This window comes from Peromyscus eremicus, chromosome 11 (genome assembly GCF_949786415.1).
Source record: "Peromyscus eremicus chromosome 11, PerEre_H2_v1, whole genome shotgun sequence".
In the NCBI taxonomy this organism is placed as follows: Eukaryota; Metazoa; Chordata; class Mammalia; order Rodentia; family Cricetidae; genus Peromyscus; species Peromyscus eremicus.
This window is the reverse complement of record NC_081427.1, coordinates 73865877-73881827: the sequence shown is the minus strand read 5'-3', so window position 1 is coordinate 73881827 and position 15951 is coordinate 73865877. Positions and strand designations below refer to the sequence as shown.

At 39.4% G+C, this 15951-nt stretch overlaps 1 protein-coding gene across 1 annotated transcript in view; it reads left to right on the top strand.

Moving 5' to 3' along the window:
* Nucleotides 1-15951, top strand: part of Mctp1 (multiple C2 and transmembrane domain containing 1) — a 375829-nt gene that overhangs the window by 140972 nt on the left and 218906 nt on the right. Inside the window, exon 5 of the mRNA XM_059276583.1 lies at nucleotides 6783-6894. Within this exon, the coding sequence (XP_059132566.1) occupies nucleotides 6783-6894 (112 nt within the window). The remainder of the gene's footprint in view (nucleotides 1-6782; nucleotides 6895-15951) is intronic.

Below are 15951 nucleotides of genomic sequence, written 5' to 3'. Positions count from 1 at the left end.
GCCATCTGCATCAGGATGAAGTCACCAGCCAAGATGGAGGAGAGCCATGTGGTTGCTGCTCAAAACATGTTTTTTGTTTTGTTTTGGTTTGTTTTTCTAAATAGGTAAATCTAAGTCATAAGGAAGGGAGAAGGAAGAAAGTGGGGGATTTTTTTCTTGGTTCCCTGACTGTCTGACCCAAGAAATACTGAGGCCAGTCTCACACCCAGGGGGATGATCAGAAGCAGGTAGCTCTCCCAGAGACCCAAGTGGTGGTACTGAATGAAAGGCAAAGCCTCCTGTGAATGAGAAAGCAGACTTGTTACAGGCAGGAGGGAGCAGATCTGTCATGGGTGGAGGCAAATAAGTGGGTATCTTTTGGCAGGCCCTACCAAGGTATGCCACCAACCAAACACACCACACACAGCAGAATTAGTGGAAGAGGTTTGAGAAAAGAGTGAAAAACCATGTCAGAGTGGGGGCAGGCCCTGATCGCTCACAGAAGTCATCCCCCCAAAAAATCACTGTTCCCATGGACATCCCCAGGGCTAGAGGGAGTGCAGAACAAGGACCAAGCCATCAAAGAGGGCTGTAGTCACACTCAGCAGAGGTCAGGTTTAGCCTGGCTAAGCCAGAGGAGCCTCAATACCTAGTACTTGTTTTGTTTTGTTTCTGTTTTTTGTTTTTTTGAGACAGTACTAGGATTTTTGAGGAGGCCAGCTAGAACAAAAACTGAGCTCCAAGAGAGAGAGAGAGATCTCATCCATAGGAAAAGGTCAGGAATCCTGTTGCAAAAGCCAGAGGGGCCTAAAGGAGCTGTGGGCAGATCCAGAGGGGATGTAACAACCCAATTGAAACTTACAGGATTGCTGCTGGAGGATGGGGTGGTGAGTGATCAGGTGATCTGGAGCCTGTTTTGGGTAGACTGGGCCCAGGATCTTGGCATTGAGGGGGTGCCAGGAGGGCCTATCTGAGTCACGGAACCAATGTTAATGTTGGGCTTTGGCGGGTTTGGACCAAGGTGCCCTGTAGTGGGTGAGACAGGCCATGTGAGCATGTGAGATTGCAGCGTAGTGTGGTGGAAAGTTACTCACACAGCAGACCCAGCATCCACGTGGAGAGTTTTTATTATTAGGGGGAGAGAGGGAGAGAGAGAAAAAGAGAGAGAGAAGTGCATGCTACCTTTGGAGAGGGGGGAAAGAGAGAGGGGAGGAGGGGATGTTTCCTCTTAAGGGGGCTCTAACATAAGATGATATCAGGACACTGGGCGGGTCTCCAAGGGGTGGGTCAGAATACTAACAAAATCATTTTCTTTAATGATAAAATATGCCTAAATACATGGTTAATGTCATATGTCACAGCTGTATGAGCATTTATTGGTTAGTAACTTGATATCAATTAATGTATTAAATAATATATTCCTTATTCATTTAGATCTTAATGTTTATTGTAGATATTTTCCTGTTTAGGAGTATTATTCAAACTAAATGGCATAAATATTTTATTTTATTTTGGTTTTTCGAGACAGGGTTTCTCTATGTAACAGTTCTGGCTGTCCCGGAACTCACTCTATAGATCAGGCTGGCCTCCAACTCACAGAGATCCTCCTGCCTCTGCCTCCTGAATGCTGAGATTAAAGCCATGTGTCACCATGCTGGGCTTGACATAAATATTTTTGAAGTGAAAGAAAATAATAAGAATCTCATAAAGCAGCTATAAATGTTCTGAAATTTCTTTAAAGTGATTCTAAAACATGTTTGTTTTAAAAAACTTTTTTGAGATTATAATTTAAACATTTCTCCCTTCCTTTTCCTTCCTCTAAGCCCCCTTATATACCTCTTCCACTTTCCTTCAAATTCATGACTTCTATTTTATTAATTGTTATTGCATGCACGTACATACTAGTATGAATACATATATGTTCCATATGTGCAGTCCATATAATTGTACTTGTATGTATGTTTTCAGTGCTGACTATTTGGCCCTGGACAACCATTGGTGTGATCCTTCTTGGAGCAGGCCACAGCTTTCTCCTGCTTCCAGCTTTCCTTGTTTGCTTCTATAGTTCTTTGTGTAGGGTTGAGGCCTTGTAGGCTTTCTCTGCCCAGCTTGGCATGTTACTGGTGTCAACCTTGTTCAGAGCACATTTGGGTAATCATGTTGGTGAGAAGTTACAGGTATAGCTTCTGATGTTACTAAGAGACTCAATTTCATAACCAGCTCTCTGATCTTCAGGCTGTTAAAATTTTTCCATTCCTCTTCTACAATGTTTCTCGAGCCTTAGGTGTAGGAGTGTTTTGTGCATGTATCCATTGAGACTGGGCTCCAGACTCTGCATTTTTATTGGTTGTGGTTCTGCAGTGGCCTCCATCTGTTCCAAAGAGAAGTTTGTTTTTTTTTTTAATGAGGGTGAAGACTACAATTATCTGTGGGTATAAGAGCAAATGTTTAAAGATTATTAGGGATTATGCTGGTTTAATAAATTAAGGGTTGTAGATTGCCCTCTAATAACAATGACTCACTAGCACTGAGTAGTTAGATAGGTTTTCAGTACCAGGCATAGTCTTCCTATTGTTGAATGAATCTTAGTTCCAATTAGAGAGCTGTTGGTTACTGCCAAGGTATGCATGCCACTACAGCACACTTAGGCTTATTGTGCTATGGTAGTTGTTGATGTGGCTCATAGGTATATGTAGGTGGGGCTGTTGGTTTTCTCCTTTCTTTTGAAGCTTGCATTGTGTCTTCTAGTACTATGAAAGCTAGTCCTCGGACAGGGGGCTGTCAGATCAGTTTCAGCTCAGGCGCCCCTGGGCCCTGTGTCTCAAGTGAATGGTGTCCTTCAGCAATAAGGACTTAGCCTTCCACCTCTTGGGGGAAACCAAGGGCAAAGCTATAGGTTGTATGTTTGGGTGGTCTCTTGTGCAGCCCTAGCCAACAACTCAAAAGAGGGCTCTGGTGTCTGGTGTGGTGGTTTGTTAGGTGGCATTTAGTTCTTGGAGGAATCACCATCAGCCCAAGTGAGAAAAGTTCATTAAAACTATATATATACAAGAAAGTATATGTATTATATAATTTTTTGAGAATAGTTAACAGTATAATTCCTAGTGGCTTTTTCAGAATCCTTACTGTATTTTTACTCACCTCCCTCTTTTTTCTGTATTTACTTCCCTAAAGTCCTCACTTTTCCCATTTCCCATCAGAACATTTGTATCATGCTATTCCCTTTTCCCACTTCCCACCTTCTTCTGTATTTACCTCCCTCCCTCTTCCCTAAAGAGCTTCTCCCTTCCCATTTTCCTGAACAGATCAATTGTACTCTGCTTTTTCCTTCCCTATTGATCCCCAGCCACACACCTATCCTGGCAATGATTCTGTTTTAATTTCTTAGCTTCTGTAGTTACTATAGCCTGTGTACTCACATTGGAAGATTTGGAGATGAAGCCTCCAATACAAAAGAACACGTGATATTTTTCTTTCTGCGTATGGGTTACCTCACTCAGTGTGATCTTTTCCAGTTTTCCCCATTTACCTGTGACATTCATAATTTCATGTTTCTTTACAGCTGAATAGCATTTAATAGTGTTTTGTACTGCATTTTCATTATCCATTTGTTGATTGTAGGGCATTTAGGTTGTTTCCATTTTCTGGCTATAGTGAACTGAACAACAATGAATATGGCTGAGCAAGAGTCTTCCTAGCAGAATGTCAAGTGCTTTGGACATATGCCAAGGAGTGATATAGCTGGGTTGTGTGGTAGATTTATTTCATAGCTTTTTGAGAACTGTTACCACTGATTTTCATAGTGGCTGCATCAACTTACAATCTCATCAACAATGAATGGGCCTCCCTTTCCTCAAATCCCAGTAGCGTTTTTTGTTGATTGTTCCATTGATTTTTGCCATTCTGAGTGGGATAAAATGAAGTTTCAAAGTTGTTTTAATGTGCATTTCCCTAATTGCTGGGGATGATGAACATTTGGGAGATATTTCTTAGCCATTTATTTATTTATTTCTTCTTTTTGAAGATTATATTCAGGTTCCAGACCTATTTTTTTAATGCATCATTTTGACTGTTTGCTTTTGAGTTCTTTGTATATGCTGAATATTAGTCTTCTATCAGATGTATAACTGGCAAAGACTTTCCCATTCTGTGAGCTTTCCATTCACTTGATATATTGATGTTTTAACCATGAAGAAATTTTTTTAGTTTCATGAGGTTCCACTTGTCATTTGTTGACCCTAATTCTTGGCACACTGAGTTTTATTCACAAAGTCTTTTCCTACACCTATATCATTTAGGGTTCTGTCCATGCATTTTTCTAGTCATTTCAGTGTTTCAGGCTCCACATTTAGGTGTTTGGTGTATTTGGAGTTAGTTGTTGTGCAAGGTGATAGATATAGATCTAGTTTCATTCTTCTGCACGTGGACATCCAATTTCCCAGCACCATTTCTTGAAGATACTTTCTTTTCTCCAGTGCATGCTTTTGGCGCCTTTGTCAAATAGGAAGTGACTAAATTTATATGGGCTCATGTTTAGGTCTCCAATTTTGTTCCATTGATCTACATATCCATTTGGGTGGCAGTACCATATCTTATTTATTATTATGGCTCTGTAACATATCTTAAGATCTGGAATTGTGATCACTCCAGCATTAAGGAAAAATTTTAATTAATTTTATATGTATTCCCTATATGAAAAGGGACCCAATCAAATTGTAACCACAAATATGTATATATTGCATAAATACACTATGATGCCAAATATACATTTGTTTAGAAAGACAAGTTGATATTGGGATACAGCTTAGGCAGTAAAATGCTTGTACTAGCATAAATACATGAGTTTTGACTGCTAGAATCCATGAAACAAGTTTGGCACAGTGATACACAACTATAATCCCAGCACTGGAGAGCCAGAAACAGGTAGATTCCTAGAGCCCATTGGCAGACCAGCCTAAACAAATGGGTGAAAAGTCTCACTGGTAGTCCAATTAGAGACCCTGGCTCAAAAATTTAAGGTGGAAGTGATTGAGGATGATACCTAATATCAACCCCTGGCCTCTACTACATTCACAATTGTATTCCAGCACCAGCTCCACCATGCTGATACACATACGAACAACTACATTACATATATACATAAATAAACAATAAAGACCACTTCTTCTTATCAAATTATAGTGATTACTGATAGCTAAATTAATGTTGAAAACAATTTGCAGACAGATTCAGTTAAACCTCTGATACCACAAAGTAGTTTTCATTTTCACATATCACACCTTAACTTAATGTATTAAACATCACGTGATAAAATTCCTGGTATCATAATGTTCACATTAAAAATAGCCTGTTCTTTAATCCTGGGTGTAGAGAAAATCATTTGGCAGGGCACTTTAGAAATATATAGACTTCTAATACCCTCCCCTTACCCAGTTCTAATCCCTCATCCACAGATTCTTCAGAGGTGAATTTCAAGAATAAACACACATACCTGCACACAAAACAGAACAGTGAAAGCTGATAGGCAGATAGGACTGAATTTTTTACTTGGGCCATTTTTAACCTAAATGTCTATTTACCATACCAGAACTAAACTGTACAAAAATTAAAGTTCTCTGTTCACAGGGATCCCCTTTGTTTTGATCTCTGGGATTTAACAGAAACCAGAACACTGTGAAATATTCAATATGTACTCACTGCTCTCTTTGTGAATGCAACAAACAGCTGGATGAGTGAGAAAAGATGTTTTATTGCCAAGCATCCTATTTATTTGGTGTTTCATGTGCTACAGAAACTGGTTTGTGGTAGCTCATGAGCCCTGTCTGTTCAATATTAATTAAAATAGGTAAACAAGGTGTTACCTATGCAGTCTCAGTTAAATGTCTACTTTCTTTATCTTTTTTCTTTTCTTCTTCTTTCTTTCTTTCTTTTTTAAAGATTTATTTAGTATGTATACAGTGTTCTGCCTGCGTACATGCAGAAGACCAGAAGAGGGCACCAGATCTCATTACAGATGGCTGGGAATTGAACTCAGGACCTCTGGAAGAGCAGCCAGTGCTCTTAACCACTTAGCCATCTTGCCAGCTATTTTCTTTATTTCTTAAAAGTGATTGTGTATAATACTAAATTATTCATTCTCTCTTCTTCAGGAATGCTTACCCAAATCCAAATCTAAGTATAAATTCTGCATTGTCCAACTTTAAGTAATATTTCTATGTTATTTTGAATTGAGAAATTGTTTTGGGCATAAGTTTGCACATCCCCAAACTACAAGCATTATTTTAAATATCTGCTGTTCTTTTAAATGATTATATGTTATCTTAAAATATATGTATAAAATATGTGAATCAAGTTATATTTTATAAGCTTCCTCTTCTTACACCTTTCTGTTTATTTTAAATAATTACCCCTGCTTAAATAAAAAGCTACACAACTAAAAGTGGTGCCTGATGAGTGACCTTCATCCAGTTGCTGGGCTTAAATGTATAGAAAAGAACTGGACTTCTCCCTGTGAGCTTACAGATCATAGAAAGGGGGTTCGTAGATTTTTGAATAGTTTGTTGCTTTCATCAACCTTCTAGAACCTCAGAAAGTGAAGAAATTTACCCAATGAATTCAAACATCTCCACGGACATGCAGTTTCTTGGATGATTTAATACAATGGTGGTATTTTGATAACAACAAAAAAATGTACTAAGAAATCAAAAGAGTAAAAAACATTTAAAATAATGAATTATTGATTAAGATAATTTTGGGATTATGCACTCAGTGACTATTCCCAATCTAAATATTTTATATCACAGGAGCACAGATGTGACCTTGACTCTGAAAGATCCCCATTATCCCGACCATGACCTCGGAATCATTTTGATGTCAGTCACCCTGACCCCCAAGGAAGGCGACCCCAGGGATGTGGTGAGTCTTCCAGAGCTCTTCTTTTCCCCACTTTCCCACATGCTGAGAGCCTTCTCAGGCCGTTCAGGGAGCAGATGCAGTGGAACTGTGGCCCGTTCTTGGTCACTGTGAGTATCCTGGGTAGCACTCATTCATACTCATTTTGTCTTTTCAACTCAAATTTCCTGTGCCATATTCCAGATCAGAACCTCTTGTTGTAAATGAGTAGATTTACACTCTCTCATAATTTTATTAATTAATTTCAGACATGTTATATTGTAGGTAAATATTAGTATTCTTTCAGGGAATACATTGATTAGTGAATCGAATATTTGGAATTCCATATGGAGAGATCCAAGACTCTACTATTTTGACTATATTGCCAAATGTGTCAAGACGAGGACAATGAGGTGAAATGATAACAGAGTTTCTGCTTTCTGGTGGTTGTTTACTGAATAAGTGTGTACTCTTCATGTTCTTGATGGACTTCCATAATGATACTCCCCATATCTCAGCACTAGCTATTTGCACTTCCTTGCACACCATGCTGCTATGAGAAATGAACAAGGGCTACAGAGGAAGTGGTGACTCCCACACTATTGAAGTAACCTGGAAAAGTATCAGGTGTGATCCACATCATCAGTGTGCTTGCTGGTGGTGTACCTCTGTGATCCACATCATCAGTGTGTTGCTGGTGTACCTCTGTGATCCACATCATCAGTGTGCTTGCTGGTCTACCTCTGTGATCCACACTGGTGTGCTGCTGGTGTACCTCTGTGATCCACACAGGTGTACTTGCTGGTGCACCTCTGTGATCCACACTGGTGTGCTGCTGGTGTACCTCTGTGATCCACACTGGTGTGCTGCTGGTGTACCTCTGTGATCCACACTGGTGTGCTGCTGGTGTACCTCTGTGATCCACATCATCGGTGTGCTTGCTGGTGGTATACCTCTGTGATCCACATCATCCATGTGCTTGCTGGTGTACCTCTGTGATCCACATCATCGGTATGCTTGCTGGTGTACCTCTGTGATCCACACTGGTGTGCTGCTGGTGTACCTCTGTGATCCACACTGGTGTGCTGCTGGTGTACCACTGTGATCCACACTGGTGTGCTTGCTGGTGTACCTCTGTGATCCACACTGGTGTGCTGCTGGTGTACCTCTGTGATCCACATCATCAGTGTGCTGCTGGTGTACCTCTGTGGTCCATACTGGTGTGCTTGCTGGTGTACTTCTGTGATCCACACTGGTGTGCTTGCTGGTGTAGTTCTACCATGATTTGCCAGAGATTTTGTTAGGCTCAATATTCATATATGCCTAGGAACTACTATAGCTCTGATGCAATTTTGTAGTAGCTATAATTGTTAGAGGTTCCCAAAAAGACTCTTTCAGTAATACTTATATTTCTGTTTTAAAATTATGTGCCATTCAAATTGGTATATATTATCTATTAAAAATATTGTTGACATTTTAATCAAGATTATGGCTAAAAATAGTGGATCCCAACTTCAAAATTTGAAGATTTTTAAAACTCACCAAAGAAAACTCACCCCTTTAAAAAGAATTTCTATCTATCCATAAAAATTAAACAATGGGCATACAAGATCATATGTTTTATTTAAAACTTTATTTAGTGGGGAAATCTACTTTTAACAAATCTTGCTATAGCACCTGCTGTGAGAACAGGGCATATACATGCTGAGGAAGAACATGGCCTAGTGTGGCTGACTACACATATCCCTGCTGTGAGAACATGGTGTGAATGAGTACACATATCCCTGCTGTGAGAACGTGGTGTGAGTACACATATCCCTGCTGTGAGAACATGGTGTGAGTGAGTACACATAGCCCTGCTGTGAGAACGTGGTATGAGTGAGTACACATAGCCCTGCTGTGAAAACGTGGTATGAGTGAGTACACATATCCCTGCTGAGAGAACATGGTGTGAATGAGTACATATATCCCTGCTGTGAGAACATGGTGTGAGTACACATAGCCCTGCTGTGAGAACATGGTGTGAGTACACATAGCCCTGCTGCAAGAACGTGGTGTGAGTACACATAGCCCTGCTGTGAGAACGTGGTGTGAGTGAGTACACATATCCCTGCTGTGAGAACATGATGTGAGTGAGTACACATATCCCTGCTGTGAGAACATGGTGTGAGTGAGTACACATATCCCTACTGTGAGAACGTGGTGTGAGTGAGTACTCATGTGTGCATACAGAGGGATAGCTGAGGAAAAGCTTGCTCAAGGAATACTGTCATTTATAGAGAAAGGTCATCAGTTAAAAGTCACCAGTAACACAAACCAGGAAATACATTTTAGATGCCTAGTTCATAATTGGGAGTATATTCTAAATGTTCATTTTATACTTTATTTAAATAATTCAGATGATCACCAGAAGCCCACTGCAAGACAGCTCCTATGCTGGCCTTTAGGACACATTAGAACTTGTGTCCAGTGATTTACTGAGAGAAAAAAGGTGACAGCTAGTTTGGTGTTATGAAAGAAGGGCACATTTCTAAAAAACAAAAACAGGAAATTTGTTTCGATCAGTGTGGGCCTAGGACTCTCTAAGGAAGTCACGTGGGGACTGAGGTAGGAAATAGCTATAGGAATTAAAAAGAAACAAAACTCAAGAAGAGAAGTACTTGAGGCGGAGGAAGGAACACATACAAAGACACTGTGGTTAGAGAAGCACACTACATCTCGAGAACCAAAGAGACAGTGGAGCTTACCGGAGACAGAAGCAAAGAGTGCAGCAGCCATGCTCCCGGGCCAGAGTAGGAGAGAGGTGCCTAGACTGTGGAGGGCCTGTTGTCCTTGGGAAGATTTGTGACCTTTGTCCAAATAGCAATGAACAATTATGGCAAGGTCTGCAAAGGGGAAATGGCGTGATTGTATTTGCCTGTAAAAAAATCTTGTCTCTCTTCATACATTATAGAAAACGCATTAAGGGAGGAGGATGGAGGCATGGAGACTGATTAGGAAGCCATTGCACAAAGCCTAAGTGAAGGAAGATAAGGTTCTAAATAGAGCCCTAGGAGGGGATTGGCAGGTTTGCCTGTAAGAGGTTAAAACAAGTCAAGGAAATTTGGTGATAGAATATGCCCGTGTTGGTACTTTGCTATTTTAATTCAGGGCAGCACTTCATAAATGAAGATAACTAGTGCGCAGAGTCCTGTGTATCCCCAGACCACCCACACTTGAAGTATTACTAAAGATTTAGATGGTGTGGCTGCTGTTGTGGTCATTTGGGTGATGGATAATTAGGAGAATTTGTCCTTCAAAAGAACCATTTTAAATATCCTAGCATCAACCTGAGGGCTCAAGACAAAGATTCTTCTCACATTATTTATTTTCAACAGTCCTTGAAAAACCCTACCCTACCTCAGTGACTGCCCAAACTTACATCACAGACGTCATGTATTTCTAGTTAGAAAAAATTATAGCAACTAAGAGCTAACCATCAGTGACTTCTTACACATGAACATGAAGGAAATCAATGAGTACTAGAAAAGTTATTCATCAAAATCCCATTTAATTTATCTTTGTTTCCTCCCTCTTCATCGTTTATCTCTAGCCACATTCACCTTTGACATGAAGATTTTCTCCTAAGAACTATCATGCTCTTTCCATAACTCAATTTGCTTTGACAATTTGTGTTTGAGGAATTTCTTTGCTGCCTTCATTCACTGCCTTACTCCATGCCTTCTGCTTTCAGAGACTTCGTTTGTGCTGGATTAATTCTGCTGCCCACTTGGGAAATGGTGCATTCTTCCACCCTATTTCCCCTGCTGCCTCTTCTCTTCAGAGAAACAAATGTCTTAAGCAGAACTAAGCCAGGGCTGCAGAGCAGCACCAAGATCAGCCTCTGACTGGGACACCCAGGAGGGAGAGAGGAGTGAGCCCAGGCTAGCCTTGCTATCCTCATGGTTGTGATGAACAGCCAGGCATGTGCTTGGCAGTGGAGGAGCAAGATAGGGGTGGACAAAAGCTAAAATAGAGAGAATAGGAAAGTCTGCTGGGGTCTGGTTCCAGGTATTCCAAAATCCTTTATTATATGGAAATATGAGTTTCTAAGTGTATGCATATAAATACATAATATTTCTGAGCTTCTGCTTTTTATTTGGCCCAAAGAATTGTTCTATTGATACCTTTGCAAGCTCTGTATATCCAGTTATATTTACCAACAGTACTTTCTAAGTTTTAAATTTCTGAACAAAACCATGAATAACCATCTATTTTTTAAATTTTTATTTTAATTAACATTTTTCATTTATTTTACATACTGACCAGTTTCCCCTCTTTCCTCTCCTCCCAGTCCCCTCCCCTGACTCCCATCTATTCCCCTTCCCTTCTACTCCTCCTCAGTCTCCATTCAGAAAGGGGCAGGCCTCCTATGGGAGTCAATAAAGCACGGCACATCAAGTTGAGGTAGGACCGAGCTCCGCCCCCTGCAGTAAGGCTAAGTGAGGTAATCAAGCATGGGGAACAGGTTCCCAAAGCCAGCTAAGTACCAGGTCCTGATCTCACTGCTAGGAGCCTTACAAACAGACCAAGCTACACAACTGTCACAAACATGCAGAAGGCCCAGATCAGTCCCATTGGAGGCTCCCTAACTGTTGGTCCAGAGTCCTTGAGCTCCCAGGAGCTCAGGTCAGCTATCTCCGTGGGTTCCCCTGTCATGACCTTGACCCCCTTGGCTTGTACAATCCCTCCTCCCTTTCTTCAGGAGGACTCCCAGAGCTTGGCCCAGTGCTTGGCTGTGGATCTCTGCATCTGCTTCCATCAGTTACTGAATAAAGGCTCTATGATGATAATTAGGGTAGCCACCAATCTGATTACAGTACATGGCCAGTTCAGGCACCTTCTCCACTATTGCTAGGAGTCTTAGCTGATGTCATCCTTATGGATTCCTGGGAATTTCCCTGGTACCAGGTTTCTCCCTAACCCTGAAATGCCCCCCTCTATCAAGATGTCTTTCTTTACTCTCCCCCTCCGTCCTGCCCCCAACCTGCCTCCCACATCTAGCCTGTCCAACCTGCTCCCTCAAGTTCCCATATCCCCATCTCCCCACCTCATTTACTCAGGAGATCTCTTCTATTTCTCTTTCCCAGGGAAATCCATGCATCCCTCTTTTGGCCCTCCTTGTTATCTAGCCTCTCTGAGGCTGTGGATTGTAGATTGGTTATCCTGTACTTTACTCCTAATATCCACTTATGAGTCAGTACATAACGTGTTTGTCTTTCTGGGTCTGGGTTACCTCACTCAATGATTTTTTTTCTAGTTCCATCCATTGGCCTGCAAATTTCATGAGGTCATTGTTTTTTACAGCTAAGTAAGACTCCATTGTGTAAATGTACTGCATATTCTTTATCCATTCTTCGGTTGAAGAGCATCTAGGTTGTTTCCAGGTTCTGACTATTACGAATAAGTAAGCATCTATTTTTTTAAAAAAATCACAGTGGAATAGTTAGTAGTCAACTCCAAAGAGGATGAAGTCCAGTCTTTTCCAGTAATGTAGATGGAACTGGACAATAATGAAGATAAGGAACACATACTAATCCCACTCATGTTTAGAAGCAACAAAGTTTGTTTCATAGAACTGGAGAGCAGAATGGTGGTTCCACGAGACTGAGACCAGTCTGTGGGAGAGAAGGATGGGAAAGATTGGCCAATGAGAAAGTGACAGTTTGAAGCAAGGACCTCTGATATCCTGGGGCACAGTAGGGTGACCTTAGCAACCAATAATGTACTGCATATTTTAGAGGGCTAAGAAAGGATTTTAAATATTTCTACCAAATGACAAATGCTTGTAGAGATAGATATGCTGATTTGAACAACAATGTGTACATGTTGTATAAATATCCCAAGGTTTATAAATATGTGTTTGTATATGAATTTTAAAAAATATTATTGCTTATCTACCAAAGTTCTTTAAGTCCCCTATCTTTTTAACTGTTGAAGTAGCTATTTTGACAATAAAAGGAAACTCAACAAACAGCTTTGCACCAAGCAGCATCTGTTTTCTCACTTGCAGCATCTAGTCACATAAACTCCTCCTCCGCAGTTCACCTCTCAAGTCCAATGTGTCATTGTGTCATCTGTGTGGCCAAAATTTCACCTCCCCTCCATCTTATATACATATGTTCCTCCTGAGAAGTGGTATATGTAAAGGTATATTATTGCATATATATTAAATATAACAGTACATCTGCAAAATGTTTTTGTAATGGCATCTCTTAAAATCTAGTCTAGCATCCTATACCTAGTGGTTGTTTAATGTCTTAGAGGTGTGTCTGTGATAATTTGAAGGGATGCTTCAAAGAACAGGGGGAGGTATTTTCGTGTTATTTTTATTCTAACTTTAATAGTCAAATCATTGTGGTTGCTACAAATTCATTACATCATGATTAAATAATGATCTAGCTTTCTTTGGTAAATTCTTAAAATTAGTGTTTTAATGCTTAACTGTATTGTTCTTCTTGTATTACCAAAGCGTATTCTGGGACATATTTGACATTTCTTGTTTAAGAACAATCAGAGATCCAATATATCTTCAACTTCAATTTTCTTTCCTGCACTTTGAATATAGAACACACTACTTCAGTGAAATTGGCATGCCGAACTTATCCAAATTACCCAGGAAGAACTCTCACTCAGGAAGAAATTAAAACTCAAATCCTATAACTATCAGTGGTGGAACGCTTCAGTCTTTGTCACAGTGGATGATGTGTATGTAGCAGGCAAATGGAGAATGACGTTCTCCACACACAACAACACGAGAAGAAGGTTTCTGTTCTCTGTGCTTAACAGCTCAGAAATAATTTATTTTAAGCTTTTGGGACAGAGACTTTAGTTCAACAAACACATATTTTTTATCTCTATGTTTATAAAACTTTGCTAAATATTTTACATGAATTAAAACAGTCAAAGGTCGAGATGAGTTTCAAAAGCCTTAGCAAATATGTCCTAACAATCAAATAGGAAATAGAATACTTACAGTAAGGAAGAACTAGAAATGCAGGGGACTTAGTGTCATAGAGCCCTAAGACTTCTAAACCAGCTGTTTTGTGAGTTCAGTATGCACCATTAAATGCTGTCAATGCACTCTGTGAATAATGCGGTTGACATGATTCCTTCTTGTGTGAATTGCCACTTCTGGAAATCAGTCAAACCAAAGAATAAGTTGAATAACCTATCAGCCCACGTACTAAAACTTTGACAACACATAACATATAATTACAGCAATTTAAGATGTATGGAAGACTATAAGCAAATGTATTTCATCATTGCCAATATAAAAATCTGCATTGAGTACATGATTGAGTGTATTTTTAAAATTTCCAGATGGGAACAGATATGTGTACATCTATTTTTGAGTCCCCAGCATTGTGTGTACAAGAGGCCAAAGCCTTCATGGGCAGCATGCAGCTGGCTGCATGGCACTCCTCTCATTGATTGCATGTCCGGTTTTGAACCTGAAAACATATGTAATACATACATGTGTGTCCTATATGTGGTATTTTTGTTTGACAGTGTGTTTGAGTTCTTTCTGGCTCTTTTTCTAGCAGAGTTCAGTCCACAGCTTTCTTCATTGGAGACTTTGTGACATAAAAGTGAGTTAATTTGTGTTACACACTCTCTTAGATAATGTAGACCTACACATTGTTTTGCTTAGGCTGAAAATTAGAAAATCCCTAGAATCATATTAATTGATACTAGGTGGCCTTTGATGAGTTAAACAAACAATTTTTATACCTTAGTTTAACTTTGATGTCATAACTTTTATACAATGTTTAAAGACATATCTCCTTATGAAGTGTTGAATGTATATGTTTTATAAGATATATGTACTATCTGTTCTGTATGGTTTTTGTATGCATATTAGCAAATAATATACTAAAAATCATAACAAAAGAAAGTTAAAATGTGATTTTAAATCTTTTTAAAGTAGTTGCTTTTACAAACCTATCATTGGCCATATTTTTATGTCACTTACTCCTTATTTTGGCTTCAAGGAAGACTGAGTTGCTAATGAAGAACCTAATGCACAGTAGTGACAGACACCGACTCCTTGAAAATCTAATTCATATGTTTCTCTGCCAAACTCACAATCGTGGAGCAAAATTTAAATCTTATATTCCTAGAGTTTACCTTGTCTTTTATCTGTAACATTCCCCAAGCAACCTTTCTTCTTTAATAGACCTCATAGTTAGGAAAAATAGCAATATTAATTATCTATTGAATTCATTTTTTAAACTTTTCTGCTGAATTACTATAATTGAGCCTTCTTTAACCCAAGTACCTAAAAAAGGAAAAAAGAACTTTTGTGTGGAGCATTTGATAAGCTAGTAGGTTTGGCTAACAAGGCAGAATTTTTGTTATAAAATTTGAGACCATTTTGACAGTTGCTTGATCTACAGCAGAACTTTTGACACTGATTCAGGAGAATGAACTGGCCCTATAGCTACCAAATCATGGCTGTTTTCCTTGTGTCTCCTTCCCAGTTTGAAAAATACAACCAAAATTTGAGAGACACAAAAAAGCCAAAGCTATATTTTGGTTTTTTTTTTTTCTGTATCAGAAGTTAATCATGTGCACTGCTTCCTTTCCTCTGTCAGAAGCACGTGTCCCTAAATGTTGTCAAGTGTCGCCACAATAGTCCACCCTTCTTCATCGTCTCACCCCGCTTTCATAGCCTAATACTTTTTATGGAATCAATTTTATAGGATCCTTAGATGCTTAATGATGCTGATAAATGACCACTAGTTAAGGTATTTTAATCTTTACTTCTTTAGTTGTTTTGACTCAAAATGTTGTCTCTAGAAATTGCCAAGATCAAATGCATTGAGACAAAGTCAAACATTTATTGTTGGACTCTTGACTGAGGAACTCTTGTGGATATGGCTAACCACTGAAGAATTTGGTTGCACATGGCCTTTGGTAATACGGAAGAGGTGATAATGTTATTATTGTTGATGATGATCAGGTGGTAATGGCAATCACTCACCTAACATAAATAGCAATAGTCTAACAGCAATTGTCTATTAGGTGTGCACCCTGTCT